Genomic DNA, 27,861 nt, shown 5'->3' on the forward strand with positions numbered 1-27,861 from the left:
TCTAGAACATGTCATTTATTTTATGTGTTGACCATTTCATTAAAAACAATTTATACAGCTTTTTAATTTTTACAGACTATGTACAAAGCGAATAGGATGGTGGCCGTGGGGGTGGGATAGGACCGCACGTCCGCCGCTTTATTTCCCATCTGTTGGAGGAGCTTTGATGTCCTTTACGTTGTAATCGTTTGCAACAGACATAGCGTTTTCTAGGGAGCGAATACTTGCTAATAACTTCACGATCTGTCGGATTTGGTCTCTAGCAAGAAGGAAAAAAAATAAAAAAAATTAAAGAATAATAAAAATCAGGCCACAAATTAGATAAAACGCAGCATCATCAGCTCCATCAGCACGGGCACCAATGGCACTTTCAGATGCGGGGCCTACATCTACTATACATTTATGGTATACTCCATGGATCTGCCATAAATGTGAGAAAAAGGTAAGAAGCTCACCTGGCATTTCTCTTCTCCATGTCTGAGCAGCCTATGTTCTGCCTGTAGATGACGCCGGCCAGATGGGTGAGGTACCGGGCAAAGTTTTCTAGCTGAGGAATGGTTTTACCTCCTTTAAGGCTTGAGAACCATTGCTTCGGAAAACAAGCAATCACCTGGAAAAGCAAATAGTAAAACAAAATTACATCTCAGTGGTTTCCTGTCCTGGAAGGTGACATGTAGGTGCCCAGGTGCGGTCCTGGGCGAAGAGCCTTGAACACTATGGACAGATGGAAGAAAAAAAAAGTAACCCCTCTTATTGGGGCCGTTCGCCATGTCACCCTCGTGTAGCTGCCAAAAACATCTGATGAGGGATTAAGACACAGAAGAGAGCGTCCTGGAACGAGGGTGCGAGAACAGGAGAGATGTCGCCTTTAGAATAAACCTACATGGATGATGGATTAGTGGCAGACAGGAGGATACAGGTTATGTCCACACAAACCCTTCATTGTTCCATCACAGCTAAAGACCGATGCGACTCTGCAACCTTTATACTGACCCGTGCGTCCCTATGCACTATCCTGCAGCCACACACCCCACTTCTGACATACACCTCAGGCCGGCATCCCAAAAAGCACCACCCCGGCGGTTTTTTTTTTTTTTAAATTGCAATGCTGGAGTGGCGCTTTAAATGCAAGTCCCGTCATATACTCAACTTCCACCTCCATCGGTTTCCCGGCTGCTCTGGTCCTTCTTTTGTGACAAGTAACCTGCCGGCACGCTCCAGCATACAATGAAGGTCACTTTCCCATACAAGTCTATGAGAGTCTCATTATGGCTCTCTTACACTTGTATTGGGAACTTGTGAGTGGAGCTTCTGACTTCCAGCTGTCGGAAGTCGTGCTCACAAGATGGCTCTGCGGGATGGGAGCGGTACTGAAAACCAAGGAATCCGAACGGTGAATATATCACAGGGGGCTGTGGGCTTATACTTAAAGCACCTCTCTGGCGCTGAAAAAAAAAAGCCAACAAACTGGAGTGGTTCTTTAAATGGAGTTGATGCAATAAGAAGTTTTCAGTGACTCCCTTAAGGACGCACGCGACTGATTTTTCTTGGACGAGTGCTAGCCGTAGTTTTCACGGATGGCAATTGTACCTGAGTTTTAAGAAGCGCTTCCGTGTGGTCTGCAGAAAAAAAAAAATTGCGAAGACCTGTCTGATTTTGATCCGAGTGTTGCGTCAAAATCAGCAATGTGAGTCTACGGGTGCGTGAAAAAAAAAAATGCACTCATGACGTGGGTTGCATTATTGCTTTCACTTTGAATAGTGATGAGCGAGTGTACTCGTTGCTCTGGTTTTCCCGAGCACGCTCGGGTGGTTCTCCGAGTATTTATGGCTGCTCAGAGATTTAGTTTTCCTTGCCACAGCTGGATGATTTACAGCTACTAGCCAGCTTGATTACATGTGGGTATTCTCTAGCAACCAGGCAACCCCCACATGTACTCAGCCTGAGTAGTAGCTGAAAACCCGAGCAACGAGAATACTCGCTCATCACTAGTTATGAAGCTTACACTTACAGGGGCGATGTATTTGGCTCCTATGCCTGGCAACGTGGCTGCCAGGTTACAGGGGTAATGCGGTTGGCACGGGCGTGCTGCACTTTGTGCTCCTCCGTGGTACGTGGTACCGTTGGGGGAAGTATTTTGTACTGTGATGTGGTATCGGGCACTTGTTTGGCGTCTCTCAGAAGGTGTTTTGTGTTGTTCTGCTGTATGTACTGCTGCTAGATGACATTATGTGCGCTGCATGGTTTCACCATGGATTGGCTTAGAAGTAGAAAAAGCGATAGAGAAAAAGAAGTTTGAGAATCCCGGGTTTAAGGCCCCAAACATTAGACTAATGCCTGCTGATATCAACACGTTCGGCCAATGGTCTTATATGTATAGAGGTGCTGGCCGACTGATTGTCGAGGGCGATGTCGACCGGGCATGTCTGATTTCGGACTGCCGATTGCATCGTTCTCCCAGAGATGAGCCACCGGCCGACGGGTCAGCTTTCTCTTAGAGAACACAAAGCGCCCGGCCAAGGAGTGTTGGCATAGAGCTGAAGCACTGTGCAGCCGACAGCCATCTAATGCATATGCCTGGCCTTACACAGTTCTCAGTTTGGCAATCCAGTAGTCATCCACCCCAAACACATGGGGTCAGGTAGGATGAGACCGCATGGCTATTACAAAATGCACTTTAGGCAGCAGCTTCTCTCCCAGAGAAGAAATGTCTGGTAGGCCTCCATTCACATCAAATTAATGGTGCTTTCTGCTGACAATCCTGCGTACAGTCAGATCCAGGGAACCTGCATGGATAAAAACATGGGAGTTTGGATGTTTAATACTAAGGTATAATCCTACTCACACACTGCGCTTTCTTAATACTCTCTTCTCCGTTCTCGTTATTCTGGAAAGCCATGAGGATGTATCTGTTCAGCAGTCCGTCTATGGCCAGCTCCTGCAAGCTCTTGTTGGAAAGGACACCGTACCACTTCAAGAAGTTTCCTAGTAACTGAGACAGAAAAACAAGGCCTTTAAAGCCACAGATGCCGCCATCACATTTCATTGCAAACCTAACAAAGATGACATAGTGCATATGAGGAGTTGCTGGCCAACCAGGCGAGCGAGGGACAATCACTCCTCATATCCTGAGCCTGTACCTTTACTGAAGACCAGAACTGGCGCTGGAAGAACACGCACGGCCCCGAGTTCTTATTGTCGATCACACTGGAAATACACGTAAAAAGGACATTATATTGTAGCATGAGGAACAGACGAAATTCAGCAAGGTCATAGGTGATTACAGCAAAGGTGCAAAACCTACAACACATGGTGTGGCCCCAAACCATTAGGACACAGACGCTTCTTCATGTCTAGATAGTTCGGAAAGACTTCGCTGTCACACGTCATGCCTAACGTGGCCATAAGTGGGCTCTGCCAAGACCCCCTATGACTGGCAATAAGGGATGAACTTTAAAATTAAAAATCTTTATGTTCTTAAGAACAGGATTTTTTTTTTTTTTTTTTAATAGTTGTCTTTACAATTTTACAGACTTAAGGAGATGAAAAAAACGCCTTAATGCAGCAGAATCGGCTATAAAAGTCTGAGAAGTAGTACTTGCATCCTCATACTATAGATGGATACATAGATTAGAAGAATGGCGGTCTCTTGACCCCGAAATTAGCATTTGGCAACAAATAGTTCAGAAAATGAAAAAAAAAAAAAAAACACTTACTTTTTGGGATAAAGAGGCATAAAAACATCGTCGTCCAGCGTTCTCCTCATCCTCATTAGCAGAGCTTTCAGTAGTGCCTGCGAAGGGCAGAACGACACCTTACCACGTGTTTATATATCCGTACTCCAGCCTAAAGGTATTGCTGTGCGATCCATACGATAAACTAGAATCTAAACCAATGACTATGGTCCCTCCGTGCTGTGGGCGAGCAGAGAGCGCGATGTTCTAGGACTCGGGAGTTATTTTTACCTCTGTGTTCTTGTTGTCTGAATTGACGACGGTCGGGTATCCGGTGATTAGTTTCTGGAACACGGCTGCCAACCTGTTCGTCTCTGCTGTAGAAAACGGGTCCCACACGTTCTCTGCAAGAACTGAGAGATGCGGCAAGAAAGTCTGAGAAACTGAGAAGAACTACGGCTCTGTTCACACCTAATTAGCTGCACACAATTGTCATATGCACCAGGAAAAGCACACATTAGATGTATGCATGGAGTTTGATATCCCTGGTGCATTCATCAACATGGTAGAAGTAACAGTAGTTTTGCTGCACTTTCGGACACAGTAAAATAAAGCAAACAGCCTTACAGACACTCCACGCCCGTGAGGAGACCGTTATGGTAAATTAATTTTCATTAATTGCCAAGTAAGGAATCGCCTGTACAGACCTGCGAGCCTGGGAAGAATAACCTTTTCCACTAATGACGGCAGAAGCACAATGTCCACGTCTTCACTGTCAAAGTCTTTCTCTTCGTGACCATAAAAGAGCAGAGATTCAAACCAGGCCATACTCTCAAAGTCACAGCACTTGGGCTGAAAGAAAAAAAAAATGCAATTAGTTTAGTAAAAGTGCCGATTGATAATGATTCTGGAAACTTTTTCCATAAGATGTTGTCCGTTCTCCTGACCTGTGAGGTTTAGGCAATGATATAACATTTCTGGAGAGTCTTTCCCTAGAACTCTGCGGATCAAGTTATTCCTCCTGATATAAAAATTACGGAATTGACAACTTGAGTTTTACCATCTCCCCTTGTCAATAGTGTTTGGCCCTATACCATCTGGCTGTGCTGGCATTATATAGTTTATATGGACACCCCCCTACTGACCCCTAAAATTCAACCTCCGCTCCAGTGGTCTTTGGTGGTCAGTTAACTGGACCCTATAACCAGTCAGGTCACAATCGCTTTAACGCCAATATAGACCGTCCGTAATGGTGCGGAGGGTGAATTCTGGGGGTAAGTATGGCCTTTTTTTAAAGCATGGTTTCCCAAAGTTAGCTTAATTTTTATTTATTTTAAAACTGCTTTGAATGTGAATGAGCTCCATAAGGTATCTAACATTATTCCAGAAAACATTCTTCCCATGTGTTTATTTGTAACTAGTGATGAGCAAACGTGCTGGGATAAGGTGTTATATGAGCATGCTCTGGGGCTAACGGCGTGCTCAAAAATGTCTTCAGAATCCCAAAGTCTGTTCGACAGCAGCAACACATGCAGGGATTATCTGCTAGGCAATCCTTGAAAGTGTTGCAGCTGTCGAACAGCCGTGAGACCTACAGACGTGGGGACTCAGAAGACATTTTTGAGCACACCGTTAGCGCTACAGCATGCTCATTTAACACCTTATCCCAGCACGTTCGCTCATCACTATTCGTAACCTACCTCGAGCGGGTTCCAAGTTACTAGTTGGAGACGTATAAGAGGATTTAACAGTTTTGGTAAACAGAGCCCGATGTAGGCATCTTTATACGTATTATAGTAAGTCTTGCGCCAGGTCTCAAACTGAAACTTGATGCAGTCGATGGAGTGGAAATTATCCAGGGTATCTTCAAAGACTTTGCTGGACTCTTTCAAGATCCGATCTGGAAAGAAAAAAAAAAAATCTCTCTACGTCCACGCTCAGCATATAGGACTTCACACAGTACAAAAACCAGTACCAATGTTCAAAGGAACCGAGCCGAACTATGGACTCGTGCGACAGGCGGGACCCCGATGGCTTCTCTCTGCTCGCTGACAGCGACTGACAATACCAATAGTGCGGATCGGTCCCAAGCAGCAATTAAAACAAAGTTTTTCTCAATTTGAAGCCATACATGGGCTGTGATCGTACAGCCAATGGCTGATACTTGTTGCTCATGGTTTGGGCAGAGGGTATCAGCTGACAGGTTCACGTGGGCGACGTGACTTCCATGCAGTAGATCGCGGTGGAATGTACTTGCCTTTCTCCATGTTAAAGTTGGTGATGTCTGTAGAGGTCTCTTCGTCGTCGCTAGAAAGGCCTTCGAGGTGTTCAGCCATCTTCCCAGAAACTTCACGAGCTTGTCGCCGCCGTGCCCTGAAACAAGGAGGAATCACTCAAGAGACTTCATGAACTGTTGTGTAATGTGCAAAAGATAAATATATATCTAAAGGATGGTTTACTGTTCACCAACATAGGGAGAACGTACATGGATAAGATCAGGACACCCCTCGTTTGAGGTCTAGATTTATAATCGATTTATCACCTTTACAACATGAAACCGACCAACACTGCTCTCCAGCTTCTGGCTGGGAGTTGTAGTTATACAACAGCCAGTTAGGAGACTATACATCATTTGGACCCACTCCCCTACCTTCTGGCTTCTCTCTCGGCTATCCTCCGTTGTTTCGCATGCTCCTGATATGCTGCTCGATCGCGCCCAAAAGAATCAAGATTCGGTGCCATTACAGCTTTACCTGAGAAGTTACGGAACAAAGCCGCTGTTCAGACACAATCTATAGGATGTCTTCACATTTCTTAGATATGACTTCTAAAATACAGATTGTAAAAACAAAACCGCTTCTCTAGATAGAGGACACATTTACTCGAAAAAGATAGGAAGTGACAGACAGCAGGTTATCTACTACAATACAGCGACATCCATTTGCTTAAAGTAGTACCACTATGACATAGCTGCAGAATTATAAAGCTCCCTTGACTCGCACGGATGGTTGTTACCACCTGTGACTGATGCGTGCAAAATATCCACTGTATTCTATGGAATGAAGCTTCAAAGTCTCCAATGACTCCTGCTTGTAAGAGATTATGTGCAGAAACCTATCATAAGGAGGAGGCAGGGGAGAAAGTTTGAACCTAGAATTGCTGTCCCCTGATGTACATGGCAGGGTCTCCGTATATTCTATGTCACAGATCTATCAGGGAGGATAGCAAGAGTCGTGAGGAGACCGCAAAGAAATCGTGGGAAGAAACAGGAGATCAACACCACAAAGGAAGAACAAGTCAACAAGGCTAGATTAGGTATACCCAGGAGAGTTTACATACTTAAAGGGGTATTTTTATCTTCTGCTTTTAGCAGCACACAGCTCCCCTGTTGCCCAGCTTCCTGCACACCTAGGGGCAGAGTGCTCAAAAAAATTGACAGTTTGGACCGGTGGCAAGTTTGAGTCGTTGGCCCGAACTGTGGACTCTTGAATGTAGAAGCAGCTTTGCCTCAACAGCATCGGAAAAGTACAAGGACACAAACTGGTAGGATCCAGCAAACTTCAAGGCAGCGCTTGCAAGCTCTAAAGCAAAGAGTTGGTAAGCGCTAAGCTCCTTATTTGCAAGCACTTTACAATTTTACCTGTATATAATTATCAGAAAACCCCTCTTGCAAAAACAAAATTGCATTCCCCTTTAATTATTAGAAGCCAGCACACAATATTCAGCAGAAAATAATATAGCTGAGGAGTAAAGTCACGCCTGTGGTGTCATTGTTCTTAATTCTGTGCAATTATTTTGTCATCCATGGGACTGATCGCTGCAGCCAATCGCTGGGTGCCTCGACAATGTGCGGTCATATTGATGTCATCTGGCAGCGATGTGACGGCTCCGACGGTATAAGCAGGGCGTGACGGGTGCAATGTGTACAGCCCTATACAGCAGCCTACAATAAGAAGTCCCGCTGGCTCCAGAAAGTTATAAACAGTTTAAGGTGGGAACTGAATCTCTGTGTGAGGTCCTGCACAAAAAACTCTGGCGTATTCTAAACTGTGTAGCCGAACAAGACATAACATTTGTATACGGGGAATTAAAGGATAAAACATACAGAGTCATTGGCAAGTAAGAGGCAAACAGTCAGAACATTAGAGTATGCAGGTAAAGCTGTAGAGACGCGGGCTGGATTCACACAACCATGTGTTGTGGTCCAGGCAAGGACTATAATGACCAGAGCGGCCGGGAACCTCTGGACCCACACTCAGCAGCGTTATAGGCTTATATAAGGCTGTAGAGTTTGGCACAGGAAGCCCGAGGCTGCCCCGTGGCATTGCAGCTTCTACCCACGGACATGTGAATGCAGCCTTAGGGAAATGCAATGATAATTAAAAAATGCAGGGCTCCGCTTTATCAGTCTAAGTCCATACTTTGAAAATTTGATGACATTTAGCTATGCATGTTTTTTTAGGAGCCTTTTTTTTCTAGTTGTCATTTCTAATTCAGGTATATAAAAAGCGAGTAAGGAGGGGAAAAAAAAAGTGTGAGCCAAGTCAACGGGATAAATGTACATGAAGCAGTTCCATTATTTTGTCAGGAAGCACAGTGATTACTTTAAGCCTTATTCAGATATATGGTGGGTGGGGATCATCAATTAATTTGCTGCATGTGAATTAACCCCAGTTTACATCCTCTGCTTACAAAAAAGGGCCCCTAAAAATACTACTGAACAGAGTAGCAGAGGTGCCAATCCATGCTTGCAGCAAGCAAAAAAATTGCTGCTGTTACCTGCCACCAAAGTGGGGTGTGTTAGGCCCTTTTATACCCCTGCAGTGCAGTGGGGTGTATTAAGCACATGTACACCCCTGCAGTGTGAAAGCTGTTGGATGGGGGCTCGTAGAAGGGATAATATGTCCGATCACGTCTGTAAGCAGGATGTTCCTTATACAGCAGTCCGTCGTATCACTATGGCTTATTCAACCATCAAAAAGGTAAAGATACCGCCAAACTGGAAAAGAAATAGCACCGCACACTCCAATCCTACTCAGTTTAAAAGCGAAATTCACATCTAGTTCAGGATGAGTCTAGGAAACGCAATGACTTAACAGTATGAAATACATTTGCACTCATGGTCGGGCATAGAATCATATACATGTCAGGAGGTTGCTTAATGAATAATAAAAACCTTCAAGATGGACTGACTTGAATGGCTCGAAAACTCCGAAGATTCATCTTTTATGTCCTCTTGTCGTCTTTGGACAAGGCGGGCAGCTCGCTGTTTGTACAGCTGGTGCATTGCGGATTCGAGCTCATTTATCAGAGGAACCTGAAAAAACACAACAGCATTCGTAATACCGTATTCTGCAACAGAAGGAAAAACGGGGGTGGCTTATTCCACGAACAATGACCTGGAAGTGTAATGGATTAATAAAAGCTGGTGTCCAACACGATGGGGAATACGACCAATCCCACCCGGCCTTTCCTGCGTTAGTGAATGCCGTGTGTGATCGGCGGGGGCCTACCACTGGATTGCGGTACATTTTCTCTGGTACCACAGCTCAGCCCCAGTCCCTAGTGCAGTGGCAGTATCAGGCATGCACATGGACAGAGCGGTATCACGTAGCGAAGGGTTTGGATGCCCACCGATCACATACACATCCTGGAAGACCCCACCACACTGACTGCCGTGCTCTATGTGCATCAGCTGGGACTTACCTGTTCTAACAATGGGAACCATCACATAAGGGTCTGAGGACTTACTTCTCCCAGACGCCAGAAATCTCAGGAGGAGCAAGTCTCAGAAAGTCATAACCAAACGCAGATAGCTGGTGTCATGCGCTATTTACACTATCTGAGGTGGGTAATACTTTCACAATCAGTCTCCCATTGTAAGGAAAATAATTACAGAATTGATTAAATATTCCTAATAATAAAGAATATATATATATATATATATATATATATATATATATATATATATATATATATATATATATGCCCCCATACACATTACACTAATATCAGCAGAAGCCACCAGTCTAAGGTGTATGGGAGGACCTGCCAAAGGATGACAAAACCATCGGGGCCGTCCGATCTCCTTTAGTTCTCCTCCAGGAGTCTGGCAGCGTCTCTCTCCCCATAGAAAACAGGTACACATGGTGGAGCGAGCGCTCCAGTATATGGACAAGTCGGGAGAGAGAGCAGCCGGCCATTAAACCTATGCAATGTCATGTTGGGATATAAATACAGGTGTCCTTTAGGCTACTTTCACACATCAGGTTTTCGCTGTCAGGCTAAATTTAAAAAAAAAAACGGATCCAGCGAATGTTGCCGCCGGATCCAGTTTTTTTCCCATAGACTTGCATTTGTGCCGGATGACATTGTGTTTTGTCCGGGTTTTCGCTGGGCCATTTCCGGTTTCTGGGAAAAACGTCCATAGCAACATTTTTTTTTTTACTCCGGCGCTTCCGGCTGTTTGTTAGAATGGAAGCCTATGGGAGCCGGAAGGTGCCGGATCCGGAAAAATGACGGATTCTGGTTTTTTAAACTGAGCATGCTCCACATTTTTTTTTTATCCAATAATCTAGATATGCTAGCCGGATCCGTCGAAAAAACGGATCTGTTGCATCAGTTTTTCACAATCTGCGCCGGATCCGGTTTTTCAAACATTCACCGGATTGTGCCGGATGCAAAAAACCTGATGTGTGAAAGTAGCCTTAGGCAGAAGGGTACATCTGTGTGTGAATATGGACGCTCCTGCGTGACCATTTGTGGCAATGTAATCACTGCCCAATATATATCTACAGTGAATGTTTTAAAAGAATGTCACAAGGGTCCCTGATGCCCCGGGGGGATAATTTGTTGGTAAAGTCTTTGGAAATAATGACAACAAGATTGGATGGGGAGGTGGCCCTTTGCTGCTCCGCTGGTTTGGATGCCCCTGTGATCACACTTCAGCCTATTCCATGGTCACACTCCTATGTATCCTGGCACGCTACTAACCAGGCAAAGTGCAGATAACTAGAATCATGGGGGCACTTACAGACCGCCGGGTGTCAGCCCCCGACATGCTAGATATTCCTGGACAATCCTAAAAGATAGTCTATCATTCACTGCCGACAGGACCTCATTCAGGGCCGCGCTCCCCTGTAATGGATCACTGGCTCCATAATACCTTCTCAGCATTGCCAGGAAGAGAACCTGATGCAATAAGGCCCCAGTAGTCGCAGTGGCTAGTGATTGCCACACCACATGTTCTCATATTGAGAGAATCAGTCTGATTATGCAAATCACACTCTGATCAGAATGATGGCAAACGGTGATCCGATTTTTACAGACTGACAGAAAGGAGAAATTTTTTTCCCATCCGAGACCTCCTGAACAACCACACTCCGATCAGAGTTTGATCCAATTTTCTCAGATTAGAAGATGGAAGAAAAACAAACTAACAAAAAAAAAAAAAAAACTCCATTCTGTCAAAATCTGTCTGCACTCATATGTCATCCAAGTGCAGTCCAATGGTTCACACTGACTCATTGACTTGCACTGTCAAGTGCGCTCCAGATATCTGATGAAAGTCGTGCATGCTGCGATTTTTTCCTCAAACCCATTCGGTCAAGGAAAAAAAAAAAAAAATTGGACATAGAATAACTTTGGTCCAAGTGCGATCTGATGTTTTGTCGTATTGCACTCGGACCGAAGAGCCAATTTCCTTTTTTGCCTAGTATCTGCCTCCTAGCGACAGCAGCATACACCCCTATGGTTAACTGTGTCCCCCAATGAAGCGATAAAGAAAAGATGGCGTCTCAACCAGACAACCTTTCAGAGGGAAGAAGTTATTATGCAAGAACAGTAAAATCAGCGTACACTCATGATTTCCCCAATAAAGTGCCTGAGAAATATATATATTTCTATGAGCTACATTATCTATTTCACATATTGAAAAGATGGATTACGGGCGGAAAAACAAAATTTTATAAATGCAATTTTTTAGGCATACAGAACAAATGATTGCATTCTTACCTTTTCACGGAAACACTCAAGCAAGTCTTGGACATACCCACGCATTTCTTGCAGAAACTGATACCGTTCGCCATTACCCCCCGAGCACCCGTCCAATCGAGTAATTGCACTATTGGAGTCTACCCGGCTTTTCTCGTGCTTCTCGTGAAGGTTGAGATTTGCTTTGTGCGCTTCCTCCATTGCGCTGAGCCTGCATGTGGCACAAAGCATAGTAACAAGTGGGTACGCTGCGTATTGGGTTAGGGGGGCACACAGTCACACAAGGCAGGCTACAATCGGCGCCAGCACATGGGGCAATATCGCCTGCAACTCAGAGATATGGACACAACACCAGAATTCCAGACCCGTAAAGAGCAGGGTCTATGGACCCCCAGTAGTAACTTGTGATTGCACTGTTTACCAGCAGCATCCAGTGGGACCATTCAAGGAGAAAGACATTGCCCAAACCAGACAACACCTTATAAAAACTTGATATACAGAACGTTTACAGAATATGTCTAAGTATTTAGGTAAATTAAACGCAAGCACGTATATGGGATGACCTGAGGAAAGGACCTAGATATCTGGGACCCCCATCTACTGAGAAAAGGAGGCCCCTGATCTGTCTGGTGAAAGGTGTTGCCAGATCCAGGGATAGATCAGAAAGGAGAAAGTCACGGGGAGGTTTCCAATATCAGTTCCAAATTCAGAGTCGGTTTTTTTTTTTCAGTTTGTGTCAGATCAAAGGGAAAAAAAAACAAAAAACTTTTGAGAAGTTAAGGTCATATCCTTATACCCAAAGACCATTTTGACCACCTGAAGCTTATAGACCTGTATACCTTCTGTGAGCTCGGCCAGTTTTCTCCTTCTTACATACAGGGTTTTCAATGTGCACCTGTCCCCGGGGGTCGCACTGACACAGCCCGGAATTTTTGGAGCATAAGGCAATATGGCTTTAATGGTTTATCCAGGACATTTGCTCAATTCTTGCTTCCATCCGCGATCTTCGAGCAGTTCATTGCAGTTATACAAGAGCTCTGCATCCCTGACCCCATGCAACACGAGTCTGGGGGAGGACACTGATGTAGTTCGCAGAAAGGAAGGATAGTCTGCCCTACCTGTCTTTAAGCTGTTTCTTTACCAAATCAATAGTAACAGGAGTCGTCTCATTATTGGGAATTTTGCAAGAGACTGAATTATCTGCTTTCTGAGATTTTGTCTCAGCGGCTCCATAGGCGGCGTAAGTATAAGGGATGTTGTAGGATGAACCGTAGGGTATACCCTGGTAAGTGCTGGGGTAGAACAAGTTATTTGCTTCTACGGGCTGCGGTGCTTGAACCTAAAAGACAAAGAAGAAATACGGATCCATTATACTTCAAGCACAGACGTACTGAGATGCTAAAAGTATGCACAGTATTCACTGCATGTTTATAGCAGGTCATAAGGCCCCAGCAAAGGCAACGGCTCGGGCTTCCCTCAAGAACAAAAGTTAATTTGAATCAATAGCTCTAAGCGGCTTCTCATCCGCTCTGCTTACAGGGCGTTACTGCCGACATCTTCCAGACTGACAGCCGGCTTTGTGCTGCCTTACTGCGGGGGAGCCGGCTGGCAATCAGCAGGATGTCGACAGTCACGCCACATCGACAGAGCAGAGTGGAGAAAGAAGAAGAGCAGCTCTGTTGACGTGAAGATGCTGAAACACCAGCAGGAACGGCCGGTGAGCTGGGTACAACTGGCAGGTAGTTGCATGTGGCAGCAAAAACAAAAAAAAAGTAAAACAGTCCTAGACAACCCCTTTAAGTGATAAGTCCTCCTGTCTTTTAGCAGATTTGGCCATGATGAGCTCAAAGTTTTGCAGGTCTTCAAAGAGGCCCGTGAATCTGTAGCATTATGTCAATATTACCCACCATGTAAAAATCTCCCAGTATACCAACTTCCCGCATTACAGGGATTTACCCCCCCCCCCAAAAAAAAAAAAAAAAATCGAACGATGTCTATATATACACAAAGAAATAATATTCCATGCCTGCGGTATGCTGATTCCCTTCCTTATCTGCTCCTGTTCCCAGCGCAGGATCTCTTCATCCTGTTCCCCTGTTGCTAGAGCTTCGTCGTCACTGCCCTCAATACCTGGAAGAGACAAGAAACCGCAGAAGCTGATGACACTGATAAGAAAGTAGCGGGTATAAGTCCGCACACCAACAAGGCAGGCGGCATGCACCATATAAAGACAGCACAACATGTGGCTTTTCCTCCGCAGGTTACACCCCTACAGGCCCCCATACTTATTAGACCACCGGTGGCCGAGGGCGCTGATATTGACGGGTTCAGTGTATTGTGTATAGGGGCTCCGGACCGATGCACAATCCTAGTGTCAGTCTCCATCTGAAGGGCGCAATGCTTCCCTGCAGAGGTCCAGTACAGTAATATATTCTGGAATTTTATTTATATGTCAGTTGCACTCGATACTGTTCAATTACTGGGAATAATTATTTTGGGAACAGTTACCAATTTCCTCAGCAATCTTCTGCCGTTGTGATTTTTCTCGGACGGAAAAGATTATACGACGCTTTTCGTCGTCGTCGTCATCATCGCTGGCATCATTCTCATCCTCGCGGACTAGTCTGCTTTTCCCCCCGCCATCTACGTCAATGGATGGGACGTCTCCAAGCTCACGAGCCAGTTGCCTCTTCTTCCGAGCGGCATGAATAAAGGCAGCATCTGGAATCTCACCTTAGAAAAAGGTTCAGTGAATATACGTCACTAGAAATATGGTCTAATGTAAGATCTACCCGCCCTGATCCCAGAGAACGTGAGCGGCGGCTCTTGTGCACGCTCAGTACCTGGACGCAGCACATTTAAGGTGGACAAGGAGTTGGTGAAGGAGCCGCCTTTGGGCTTCTCGTCTTCTTTTTCACTTTCTACTTCCATCTCCTCCTCGCCCAGGTCACTGCCGGCAGTCGCCTCTTCTGGGTTATCTTTGGAGGCGGCATTCTTGCCCGACTGCTGATCACCTGCTGAAACGTCAGAAGCCGCGGTGAAGACATGACAGAAACATTCACAGTAACAGACACGACCGTCAGAGAAGCATTTTCCTCTTTTCAGCTCATAATAATCCATCAAAAGTGCAAAACACACAATAGGGAAAAAGTACCATCCTAGAACTGCAGAAACGTAAGAAGGGCATAAAGCTTCATTCACGTAAAACAAGCAACTCACAGACATGCTTTATCTTATAGATCCGTCCCCGTTACAAGATATGGACTTCTGTTCCCACTTACAGTCACGTGTATGGCCCCCCCCTCCCTCCAGTCACGTGTATGGGCCCCCCCTCCCTCCAGTCACATGTATGGGCCCCCCTCCCTCCAGTCACGTGTATGGGCCCCCCCTCCCTCCAGTCACGTGTATGGGCCCCCCCCCTCCCTCCAGTCACGTGTATGGGCCCCCCCTTCCCTCCAGTCACGTGTATGGGCCCCCCCTCCCTCCAGTCACATGTATGGGCCCCCCCCTCCCTCCGGTCACGTGTATGGGCCTCCCTCCCTCCAGTCACGAGTATTGGCCTCCCTCCCTCCAGTCACGTGTATGGCCCCCCTTTTCCTTCCAGTCACGCGTATGGGCCCCCCCTTCCCTCCAGTCACGCGTATGGGCCCCCCTTTTCTCTATATCACATTTATGATCTACTAGATGGTGGCCGTATTCGAACGCATCGGGTATTCTAGAACAGAGGTCCCCAACTCCAGTCCTCAAGGCCCACCAACAGGTCATGTTTTCAGGATTTCCTTTGCATTGCACAGGTGATGCAACTATTACCTGGGCAAGACTAAGGAAATCCTGAAAACATGACATGTTGGTGGGCCTTGAGGACTGGAGTTGGGGACCCCTGTTCTAGAATATGTATGTAGTTTATTTATGAAGATTTAAGAATAATGCAATGAATACACAGGATTCGGCAGGCCTCGCGCGACCAATCAGTGAAGCCAGGGCCGGCTCCAGGTTTTTGAGGGCCCCGGGCAAAGAGTCTCAGTGGGCCCCCCTTTAACACATACCACGATTCATGATGCACAGATACAGCAGAGACATATAGCACAGCCAAGTAGCATATAACACAGCCCACGTAGCATATAACACAGCCCACGTAGTATAACACAGCCCACGTAGTATATAACAGCTCACGTAGCTTATAACAGCCCACGAAGCATATAACACAACCCACATAGTATATAACAGCCACGCAGTATAAAGCACAGCCCACATAGTATATAACACTGCCCACGTAGTACATAGCAGCCATGTAGTATATAACGCAGCCCACGCAGTATGCAACACAGCCCACGTAGTATATCGCAATGTGGGCACTATATGAGTGGTTAAAAAAGACTTAAAATAAAAAATAAACATATACTCACCTTCCGAAGGCCAATTGAAGTCCTGGCGCCTGTGTGCGGTTCATGCGACAGCTTCCGATCCCAGGGTTGGTATGAGCACAGGACCGGTGATGACGTCGCGGTCACATGACCGTGACGTCATGGAAGGTCCTTCTCGCATAGCATCCTTGGCACCTGAACCTGCCGCTTGCACTGCCGAGGACAGCGCGCCACGTCGGAGGGTGAGAATAACCTTTTTTTTTTTTTAATTATTATTATTTGTAACATTAGATCTTTTTACTATTGATGCTGCATACGCATCATCAATACTAAAAAGTTGGTCACACAGGGTTAATAGCTGCGTTAATGGAGTGCGTTACACCGCGGCATAACGCGGTCCATTAACGCCGCTATTAACCCTGTGTGAGGGCTGACTGGAGGGGAGTATGGAGCGGGCACTGACTGCGGGGAGGGAGGAGCGGCCATTTTGCCGCCGGACTGTGCCAGTCGCTGATTGGTCGTGGGCGTTTTGCCACGACCAATCAGCGACTTGGATTTCCATGACAGACAGAGGCCGCGACCAATGAATATCCGTGACAGACAGACAGACGGAAGTGACCCTTAGACAATTATATAGTAGATGACTTCCTCTTCATGACCAATCTGTGTGAAGGCAGAGACAGTGAAGTCAGAGCTGATTGGGCGCTGGGGGTCACCAGCACGAGAGTCCCGGGATCGCGAGTGTGAAGACCGCCGGAAAGGGAGGAGGGTATAAGCTTTATTATTTTAATCGGAACCAAATATATAGATCAAGAAGGAGTTGTCCTAGTATGAGCACTGGCTTCATTCTCTCCCCTCCTACACATGTAACTGACATCTGGAGGAGGTCAGAGCTGCGGCTGCTCGCTTACTTCCTCCACATGTCTTGATTTGCCCGTAGGAGGGGAGAGTGAAGCCCCTCCAGGTCTCCTGATCATGCCCGAAACACCAACAGGAGGGAGATGGGCGGCTTCCAACAAGTCTGGGATATTGATGACACTACTTATGCCAGCTCCTGGCCTCCCAGGGAGAGGAAATGATGGCTGCCGGGAAGCAATGACACGACAATAACTAATGATGGGATCGTCAGCAAAATCTGGTGTCTCTTTGGCTTCACTTTTTTTTAATGAATTTCAGCAAAAATATAACACTGGCAAATGAAACCTTCTAGCCCCCTTACCAGCAAGTCCAAAATTCAGTTCAGATCTGGGTCTGAACTTTTCCAGGTCGTCTTTGTATTCTTTCTTGAGTAGTTTTACAATTTTCTTGCTGTGATTCGATTTCTTCACTTGAAAGACCTCCACTTCTGTTAAGAAAAAAAAAACAAACACATTCATTAAATCACTTATCACACAAGTCAGTAAAGCTCGCCTGCACATCGATGTATCAGGTCTGCAAAGCTTCGTTCGCCAAGCATAGATTCCTATTTAATCAGCACAAAATTACACACAGAAAAAACGGGCTCTCCAAACGCGACACGGTGTCCACTAATTCAAGCAAATTTTGCATTCAAAAAGTCAATTGACGCTCCTTCCCTCACGAGCTCTGCCGTGCACCCAAACAGTAGTTTCCCCCCCACATATGGGGTATCAGCGTACTCAGGAGAAATTGAAAAGCAAGTTGTATGGTGCAATTACTCCTGTTACCCTTATGAAAATGCAAAATTTGGAGCTAGAAAACACTTCTGTGGGGAAAAAATAAATTTTTTTCATTTTCAAGGCTCAACGTTATAAACTTCTGTGAAGCCCCGGTGGTTTCAAGGTGCCCAATACACAACAAGATAAATTCCCTGAGGGGGTCTAGCTTTCAAAATGGTGGAGGGGTCTCCACTGTTTAGGCACATCAGGGGCTCTCCAAACGCAACATGGCGTCCACTGATTGTTCCAGCAAATTTTACATTCAAAAAGTCTAACGGCGCTCCTTCCCTTTCGAGCCCTGCCGTGCACCCAAACAGTTGTTTTCCCCCACATATGGAGCATCGGCGTACTCAGGAGAAGTTGCACAACAAATTGTGTGGTGCAATTTCTCATGCTACCTTTGTGAAAGTAAAAAAAAAAAAAAAGGGTCTAAAGAAAAATTTTTGTGAAAAAAAAAGTTGTTAATTTTTTCCTTCCACATTCCATTGATTTCTGTGAAGCACCTAAAGGGTTAATAAACTTCTTGAATGTGGTTTTGAGGGTGAAACATGTATTTTGGACTTTAAGAATTTTGCAGTTGGATTTCATTACAAATTTGAACTTAACCAGTCGTGTCCATCAGCATCCTCGAATCATATAACACATCACAGGGTAATGGTGCTGTTGTATCGGAGGAGGGGATGGACGGGTCCGGTGACACTGCTCTAGTGTATGGACAGACGTGTCGGCCAGAGTGCGAGGAAGAGGGGTGTACTAAAAAGAAGTGAAAACATCTTGCTCTAGTTCATCCCATATATCATCGTTTAGAGGAACAACATATTTTTGCCATTTCCCTTTTAAGGGGCAACACCCTTCTCTGAGCCTGGCTTCTAGGTGTTTATAGTGCAGCGACAGCGCCTCCTTTCCACCTACAGTCGCCACCACATCTAGGAACGAGACATTGGGGTCAACGAGGAAGATTTGGATTGCACCAAACAAGCATGCCTTAATGGTAAGTATTGGAAGAAAAAGGATTTTTAACTCAAAATACATAAATTTAAATATATTTTTTTAAGTGTCCCCGAAGGTGGACAGAGCAGATGGCCTCTGGATGATGCGTGCACTTTTCTGGCTTTTTTTTTTAAATATTGTTTAATGGGTAGGAAATGTATTTATTTTATTTCTTGGGGATTCAAGAAAAACGCACTCCAGACATGTGGTAAAAAAGGTAAATGGACCAACAATGGATTAAAAATGAACACAGCAGCGGGCCCGCTCCTATACCCCACAAACTCCCCGGACCCGCTCCTCAACCCCACCCACTCCCCGGGCCCGCTCCTCAACCCCACAAACTCCCCGGGCCCGCTCCTCAACCCTACCCACTCCCCGGGCCCGCTCCTCAACCCCACAAACTCCCCGGGCCCGCTCCTCAACCCCACCCACTCCACGGGGCTGCTCCTCAACCCCACCCACTCCACAGGCCCGCTCCTCAACCCCACCCACTCCCCGCTCCTCAACCCCACCCACTCCACAGGCCCACTCCTCAACCCCACCCACTCCCCGGGCCCGCTCCTATACCCCACAAACTCCCCGGGCCCACTCCACGGGGCCGCTCCTCAACCCCACCCACTCCACAGGCCCGCTCCTCAACCCCACCCACTCCCCGCTCCTCAACCCCACCCACTCCACGGGCCCGCTCCTATACCCCACAAACTCCCCGGGCCCGCTCCTCAACCCCACCCACTCCACGGGGCCGCTCCTCAACCCCACCCACTCCACGGGGCCGCTCCTCAACCCCACCCACTCCACGGGGCCGCTCCTCAACCCCACCCACTCCACGGGGCCGCTCCTCAACCCCACCCACTCCACGGGCCCGCTCCTCAACCCCACCCACTCCACGGGGCAGCTCCTCAACCCCACCCACTCCACGGGCCTGCTTCTCAACCACCTCTAACAGACCTATTTTCCACCTCGACCCTCTCCTCCATGAGTCCGCCTCTCGGTCTCCCCCCCTGCATACGCCTCTCGGTATCCCCCCCTGCATACGCCTCTCGGTCCCCCCCCCTGCATACGCCTCTCGGTCCCCCCCCCGCATACGCCTCTCGGTCTCCCCCCCCTGCATACGCCTCTCGGTCTCCCCCCCGCATACGTCTCTCGGCCTCCCCCCTGTATACGTCTCTCGGCCTCCCCCCTGTATACGTCTCTCGGTCTCCCCCCTGTATACGTCTCTCGGCCTCCCCCCTGTATACATCTCTCGGTCTCCCCCCCCCTCCCCCCTGTATACATCTCTCGGTCTCCCCCCCCTCCCCCCTGTATACATTTCTCGGTCTCCCCCCCTCCCCCCTGTATACATTTCTCGGTCTCCCCCCCCTCCCCCCTGTATACATCTCTCGGTCTCCCTCCTCCCCCCTGTATACATCTCTCGGTCTCCCCCCCTCCCCCCTGTATACATCTCTCGGTCTCCCCCCCTCCCCCCCCCCTGTATACATCTCTCGGTCTCCCCCCCTCCCCCCTGTATACATCTCTCGGTCTCCCCCCCTCCCCCCTGTATACATCTCTCGGTCTCCCCCCCTCCCCCCTGTATACATCTCTCGGTCTCCCCCCCCCCTCCCCCCTGTATACATCTCTCGGTCTCCCCCCCCCCCCCTCCCCCCTGTATACATCTCTCGGTCTCCCCCCCCCCCCCCTCCCCCCTGTATACATCTCTCGGTCTCCCCCCCCCCCCCCTCCCCCTGTATACATCTCTCGGTCTCCCCCCCTCCCCCCTGTATACATTTCTCAGTCTCCCCCCTGTATACATCTCTCGGTCTCCCCCCCTCCCCCCTGTATACATTTCTCAGTCTCCCCCATGTATACATCTCTCGGTCTCCCCCCCCCCCCCCAGTATACATATCTCGGTCTCCCCCCCCCCTCCCTCCTGTATACATCTCTGTCTCCCCCCCTCCCCCCTGTATACATCTCTCGGTCTCCCCCCCCTCCCCCCTGTATACATCTCTCGGTCTCCCCCCCTCCCCCCTGTATACATCTCTCGGTCTCCCCCCCCTCCCCCCTGTATACATCTCTCGGTCTCCCCCCCCCTCCCTCCTGTATACATCTCTCGGTCTCCCCCCCCCCTCCCCCCTGTATACATCTCTCGGTCTCCCCCCCCCCCCCCTGTATACATCTCTCGGTCTCCCCCCCCTCCCCCCTGTATACATCTCTCGGTCTCCCCCCCCCTCCCCCCTGTATACATCTCTCGGTCTCCCCCCCCCCTCCCCCCTGTATACATCTCTCGGTCTCCCCCCCTCCCCCCTGTATACATCTCTCGGTCGCCCTCCCTCCCTCCTGTATACAGCTCTCGGTCTCCCCCCTGTATACAGCTCTCGGTCGCCCTCCCTTCCCCCCTGTATACATCTCTCGGTCTCCCTCCCCCTCCCCCCTGTATACATCTCTCGGTCTCCCCCCCCTCCCCCCTGTATACATCATCTCGGTCTCCCCCCCTCCCCCCTGTATACATCTCTCGGTCTCCCCCCCCCCCCCCCCCTGTATACATCTCTCGGTCTCCCCCCCCTCCCCCCTGTATACATCTCTCGGTCTCCCCCCCCCTCCCCCCTGTATACATCTCTCGGTCTCCCCCCCCTCCCCCCTGTATACATCTCTCGGTCTCCCCCCCCTCCCCCCTGTATACATCTCTCGGTCTCCCCCCCCCTCCCCCCTCTATACATCTCTCGGTCTCCCCCCCCTCCCCCCTGTATACATCTCTCGGTCTCCCCCCCCTCCCCCCTGTATACATCTCTCGGTCTCCCCCCCCTCCCCCCTGTATACATCTCTCGGTCTCCCCCCCCCTCCCCCCTGTATACATCTCTCGGTCTCCCCCCCCTCCCCCCTGTATACATCTCTCGGTCTCCCCCCCCCTCCCCCCTGTATACATCTCTCGGTCTCCCCCCCCTCCCCCCTGTATACATCTCTCGGTCTCCCCCCCCCTCCCCCCTGTATACAGCTCTCGGTCGCCCTCCCTCCCCCCTGTATACAGCTCTCGGTCTCCCCCCTGTATACAGCTCTCGGTCGCCCTCCCTCCCCCCCGTGTATACATCTCTCGGTCGCCCTCCCTTCCCCCCTGTATACATCTCTCGGTCTCCCCCCCCTCCCCCCTGTATACGTCTCTCGGTCGCCCCCCCCCTCCCCCCTGTATACGTCTCTCGGTCTCCCCCCCCCTCCCCCCTGTATACGTCTCTCGGTCTCCCCCCCCTCCCCCCTGTATACATCTCTCGGTCTCCCCCCCCCTCCCCCCTGTATACATCTCTCGGTCTCCCCCCCCCCCTCCCCCCTGTATACATCTCTCGGTCTCCCCCCCCCCCTGTATACATCTCTCGGTCTCCCCCCCCCCTCCCCCCTGTATACATCTCTCGGTCTCCCCCCCCCCCACCCCCCTGTATACATCTCTCGGTCTCCCCCCCCCTCCCCCCTGTATACATCTCTCGGTCTCCCCCCCCCCTCCCCCCTGTATACATCTCTCGGTCTCCTCCCCTCCCCCCTATATACATCTCTCGGTCTCCCCCCCCCTCCCCCCTGTATACATCTCTCGGCCTCCCCCCTGTATACATCTCTCGGTCTCCCCCCCTCCCCCCTGTATACATTTCTCGGTCTCCCCCCCTCCCCCCTGTATACATTTCTCGGTCTCCCCCCCTCCCCACTGTATACATTTCTCGGTCTCCCCCCCTGCCCCCTGTATACATCTCTCGGTCTCCCCCCCCCCTCCCCCTGTATACAGCTCTCGGTCGCCCTCCCTTCCCCCCTGTATACAGCTCTCGGTCGCCCTCCCTCCCCCCTGTATACAGCTCTCGGTCTCCCCCCTGTATACAGCTCTCGGTCGCCCTCCCTTCCCCCCTGTATACAGCTCTCTGTCTCCCCCTCCCCCTGTATACATCTCTCGGTCGCCCTCCCTTCCCCCCTGTATACAGCTCTCGGTCGCCCTCCCTCCCCCCTGTATACAGCTCTCGGTCGCCCTCCCTCCCCCCTGTATACAGCTCTCGGTCTCCCCCCCTGTATACATCTGGTGGGCGCTCTCCCCCTGTATACATCTCTCTGTCTCCCCCTCCCCCCTGTATACATCTCTCGGTCTTCCCCCTCCCCCTGTATACATCTCTCGGTCTCCCCCCTCCCCCTGTATACATCTTTCGGTCTCCCTCCCTCCCCCCTGTATACAGCTCTCGGTCTCCCCCCCTGTATACATCTCTCGGTCTCCCCCCTCCCCCTGTATACATCTCTCGGTCTCCCCCCTCCCCCTGTATACATCTCTCGGTCTCCCTCCCTCCCCCCCTGTATACATCTCTCTGTCTCCCCCCTCCCCCTGTATACAGCTCTCGGTCTCCCCCCCTCCCCCCCTGTATACATCTCTCTGTCTCCCCCCTGCCCCTGTATACATCTCTCGGTCTCCCCCCTCCCCCTGTATACATCTCTCGGTCGCCCTCCCTTCCCCCCTGTATACATCTCTCGGTCTCCCCCCTCCCCCTGTATACATCTCTCGGTCTCCCTCCCTCCCCCCTGTATACATCTCTCGGTCTCCCCCCTCCCCCTGTATACATCTCTCGGTCTCCCTCCCTCCCCCCTGTATACATCTCTCGGTCGCCCTCCCTTCCCCCCTGTATACATCTCTCGGTCTCCCCCCTCCCCCTGTATACATCTCTCGGTCTCCCTCCCTCCCCCCTGTATACATCTCTCGGTCTCCCCCCTCCCCCTGTATACATCTCTCGGTCTCCCTCCCTCCCCCCTGTATACAGCTCTCGGTCTCCCCCCCTCCCCCCCTGTATACATCTGGTGGGCGCTCTCCCCCTGTATACATCTCTCTGTTTCCCCCCTCCCCCTGTATACATCTCTCGGTCTCCCTCCCTCCCCCCTGTATACATCTCTCGGTCTCCTCCCTCCCCCCTGTATACAGCTCTCGGTCGCCCTCCCTCCCCCCTGTATACAGCTCTCGGTCGCCCTCCCTCCCCCCTGTATACAGCTCTTGGTCTCCCCCCCTCCCCCCCTGTATACATCTGGTGGGCGCTCTCCCCCTGTATACATCTCTCTGTCTCCCCCTCCCCCCCTGTATACATCTGGTGGGCGCTCTCCCCCTGTATACATCTCTCTGTCTCCCCCCTCCCCCTGTATACATCTCTCGGTCTCCCCCCCCCCCCCCTGTATACATCTCTCGGTCTCCCCCTCCCCCTGTATACATCTCTCGGTCTCCCCCTCCCCCTGTATACATCTCTCGGTCTCCCCCCCTCCCCCTTGTATACATCTCTCGGTCTCCCCCCCTCCCCCCTGTATACATCTCTCGGTCTCCCCCCCTCCCCCCTGTATACAGCTCTCGGTCGCCCTCCCTCCCCCCTGTATACAGCTCTCGGTCTCCCCCCCTGTATACATCTGGTGGGCGCTCTCCCCCTGTATACATCTCTCTGTCTCCCCCTCCCCCCTGTATACATCTCTCGGTCTCCCCCCTCCCCCTGTATACATCTCTCGGTCTCCCCCCTCCCCCCTGTATACATCTCTCGGTCTCCCCCTCCCCCTGTATACATCTCTCGGTCTCCCCCCTCCCCCTGTATACATCTCTCTGTCTCCCCCTCCCCCTGTATACATCTCTCGGTCTCCCCCCCTCCCCCCTGTATACATCTCTCGGTCTCCCCCCTCCCCCTGTATACATCTCTCTGTCTCCCCCTCCCCCCTGTATACATCTCTCTGTCTCACCCTCCCCCCTGTATACATCTCTCTGTCTCCCCCTCCCCCTGTATACAGCTCTCGGTCTCCCTCCCTCCCCCCTGTATACATCTCTCGGTCTCCCCCCTCCCCCTGTATACATCTCTCTGTCTCCCCCTCCCCCTGTATACATCTCTCGGTCTCCCCCCTCCCCCTGTATACATCTCTCTGTCTCCCCCTCCCCCCTGTATACATCTCTCGGTCTCCCCCCTCCCCCTGTATACATCTCTCTGTCTCCCCCTCCCCCTGTATACATCTCTCTGTCTCCCCCTCCCCCCTGTATACATCTCTCTGTCTCCCCCTCCCCCTGTATACAGCTCTCGGTCTCCCTCCCTCCCCCCTGTATACATCTCTCGGTCTCCCCCCTCCCCCTGTATACATCTCTCTGTCTCCCCCTCCCCCTGTATACATCTCTCGGTCTCCCCCCTCCCCCTGTATACATCTCTCTGTCTCCCCCTCCCCCCTGTATACATCTCTCTGTCTCCCCCTCCCCCCTGTATACATCTCTCGGTCTCCCCCTACCCCTGTATACATCTCTCGGTCTCCCCCCTCCCCCTGTATACATCTCTCGGTCTCCCTCCCCCCTGTATACAGCTCTCGGTCTCCCCCCCCCCCCCTGTATACATCTCTCTGTCTCCCCCCCCCCCCTGTATACATCTCTCTGTCTCCCCCTCCCCCTGTATACATCTCTCTGTCTCCCCCTCCCCCTGTATACATCTCTCTGTCTCCCCCCCCCCCTGTATACATCTCTCTGTCTCCCCCTCCCCCTGTATACATCTCTCGGTCTCCCCCCCCCCCCTGTATACATCTCTGTCTCCCCCTCCCCCTGTATACATCTCTCGGTCTCCCCCCTCCCCCTGTATACATCTCTCGGTCTCCCCCCTCCCCCTGTATACATCTCTCGGTCTCCCCCCCTCCCCCCTGTATACATCTCTCGGTCTCCCCCCCCCCTGTATACATCTCTCGGTCTCCCCCCTCCCCCTGTATACATCTCTCGGTCTCCCCCCCCTCCCCCCTGTATACATCTCTCTGTCTCCCCCTCCCCCCTGTATACACCTCTCGGTCTCCCCCTCCCCCCTGTATACATCTCTCGGTCTCCCCCCCCCCCCCCTGTATACATCTCTCGGTCTCCCCCCCCCCCCTGTATACATCTCTCGGTCTCCCCCCCTCCCCCCTGTATACATCTCTCTGTCTCCCCCTCCCCCTGTATACATCTCTCGGTCTCCCCCCCCCCCTGTATACATCTCTCTGTCTCCCCCTCCCCCTGTATACATCTCTCGGTCTCCCTCCCTCCCCCCTGTATACAGCTCTCGGTCTCCCCCCCTGTATACATCTGGTGGGCGCCCTCCCCCTGTATACAGCTCTCGGTCTCCCCCCTCCCCCCGTATACATCTCTCGGTCTCCCCCCTCCCCCTGTATACATCTCTCGGTCTCCGCCCCCCCCCCTGTATACATCTCTCGGTCTCCCCCCCCCCTGTATACATCTCTCGGTCTCCCTCCCTCCCCCCTGTATACAGCTCTCGGTCTCCCCCCCCCTGTATACATCTCTCGGTCTCCCCCCTCCCCCCCTGTATACATCTCTCGGTCTCTCCCCTCCCCCCCTGTATACATCTCTCGGTCTCCCCCTCCCCCCTGTATACAGCTCTCGGTCCCTCCCCCCTGTATACATCTCTCGGTCTCCCCCCTCCCCCCCTGTATACATCTCTCGGTCTCCCCCCCCCTGTATACATCTCTCGGTCTCCCCCCTCCCCCCCTGTATACATCTCTCGGTCTCCCCCCTCCCCCTGTATACATCTCTCGGTCTCCCTCCCTCCCCCCTGTATACAGCTCTCGGTCCCTCCCCCCTGTATACAGCTCTCGGTCTCCCCCCTCCCCCCTGTATACATCTCTCGGTCTCCCCCCCCCCCCCCTGTATACATCTCTCGGTCTCCCCCCTCCCCCCCTGTATACATCTCTCGGTCTCTCCCCTCCCCCCCTGTATACATCTCTCGGTCTCTCCCCTCCCCCCTGTATACAGCTCTCGGTCCCTCCCCCCTGTATACATCTCTCGGTCTCCCCCCTCCCCCCCTGTATACATCTCTCGGTCTCCCCCCTCCCCCCCTGTATACATCTCTCGGTCTCCCCCCTCCCCCCCTGTATACAGCTCTCGGTCTCCCCCCTCCCCCTGTATACATCTCTCGGTCTCCCTCCCTCCCCCCTGTATACAGCTCTCGGTCCCTCCCCCCTGTATACAGCTCTCGGTCTCCCCCCTCCCCCCCTGTATACATCTCTCGGTCTCCCCCCCCCTGTATACATCTCTCGGTCTCCCCCCCCCTGTATACATCTCTCTGTCTCCACCCCCCCCCCTGTATACAGCTCTCGGTCTCCCCCCCTGTATACATCTGGTGGGCGCCCTCCCCCTGTACACGGCTCTCGGTCTCCCCCCCCCCCCCTGTATACATCTCTCGGTCTCCCCCCTCCCCCCCTGTATACATCTCTCGGTCTCCCTCCCCCCTGTATACAGCTCTCGGTCTCCCTCCCTCCCCCCCTGTATACATCTCTCGGTCTCACCCCCCCCGTATACATCTCTCGGTCTCACCCCCCCCGTATACATCTCTCGGTCTCCCCCCTCCCCCCTGTATACATCTCTCTGTCTCCACCCCCCCCCCTGTATACAGCTCTCGGTCTCCCCCCTCCCCCCCTGTATACAGCTCTCGGTCTCCCCCCTCCCCCCCTGTATACATCTCTCGGTCTCACCCCCCCTGTATACAGCTCTCTGTCTCCCTCCCCCTGTATACATCTCTCGGTCTCCACCCCCCCCCCCCTGTATACATCTCTCGGTCTCCCTCCCTCCCCCCTGTATACAGCTCTCGGTCTCCCCCCCTGTATACAGCTCTCGGTCTCCCCCCTCCCCCCGTATACATCTCTCGGTCTCCCTCCCTCCCCCGTATACATCTCTCGGTCTCACCCCCCCTGTATACATCTCTCGGTCTCCCCCCCCCCCCCCCCCGTATACATCTCTCGGTCTCCCTCCCTCCCCCGTATACATCTCTCGGTCTCCCCCCCCCGTATACAGCTCTCGGTCTCCCCCCCTGTATACATCTGGTGGGCGCCCTCCCCTGTACACGGCTCTCGGTGCACTCACCGTCCTCATCGTCCTGGAAGCTGAGCAGGTTTACCGGCTTGCTCGTTCCGGGGCCCGGCTCCTTGGCCGCTTTCCGAGGCTTGCTCCCCTGCGGCCCGCCATCATGAAGGAACAGGCCGGGAATGGAGGCCGGCTCGGCCGTCACGTTCTCCAGCTGCTCCACCTCCATAGGCGCCTCGTGCTCCCGCTCCTCTTCCTCGGAATCATTCCGCTTCCTCACATTCACCCGCCGCACCTTCCTGAACATTGCGGACACCGAGCGGCGCGCACACCGCAGCCCCAGACCTGCCCGCCGACTACACAGCCGGCACTGCGCTCCCCGGAGACAGCCACAG

General features: G+C 51.3%; 1 protein-coding gene across 2 annotated transcripts; it reads right to left on the minus strand.

The window, feature by feature from the left end:
* On the minus strand, positions 1-27,850 carry PAXBP1 (PAX3 and PAX7 binding protein 1). Of its 2 annotated transcripts, none has more exons than XM_069760858.1 (18): positions 27,527-27,850; positions 17,250-17,375; positions 14,510-14,683; positions 14,175-14,399; positions 13,693-13,796; positions 12,785-13,005; positions 11,688-11,877; positions 8,868-8,991; positions 6,325-6,427; positions 5,932-6,047; positions 5,375-5,574; positions 4,382-4,526; positions 3,966-4,087; positions 3,717-3,793; positions 3,141-3,207; positions 2,846-2,992; positions 456-610; positions 1-259 (listed from the first exon to the last, which is right to left on the minus strand). In XM_069760858.1, exons 1-18 carry the CDS (start codon positions 27,771-27,773, stop codon positions 139-141), a joined length of 2,664 nt encoding a protein of 887 aa, XP_069616959.1. In that variant the 5' UTR covers positions 27,774-27,850; the 3' UTR covers positions 1-138. The 2 variants fall into 2 exon arrangements, with proteins under 2 accessions (XP_069616959.1, XP_069616958.1); XM_069760857.1 differs by having other exon boundaries at positions 14,510-14,680; positions 27,527-27,847.
* Between the last annotated feature and the right edge of the window lie 11 nt (positions 27,851-27,861).

This window comes from Ranitomeya imitator, chromosome 3 (assembly GCF_032444005.1).
Source record: "Ranitomeya imitator isolate aRanImi1 chromosome 3, aRanImi1.pri, whole genome shotgun sequence".
Taxonomy (NCBI): domain Eukaryota; kingdom Metazoa; phylum Chordata; class Amphibia; order Anura; family Dendrobatidae; genus Ranitomeya; species Ranitomeya imitator.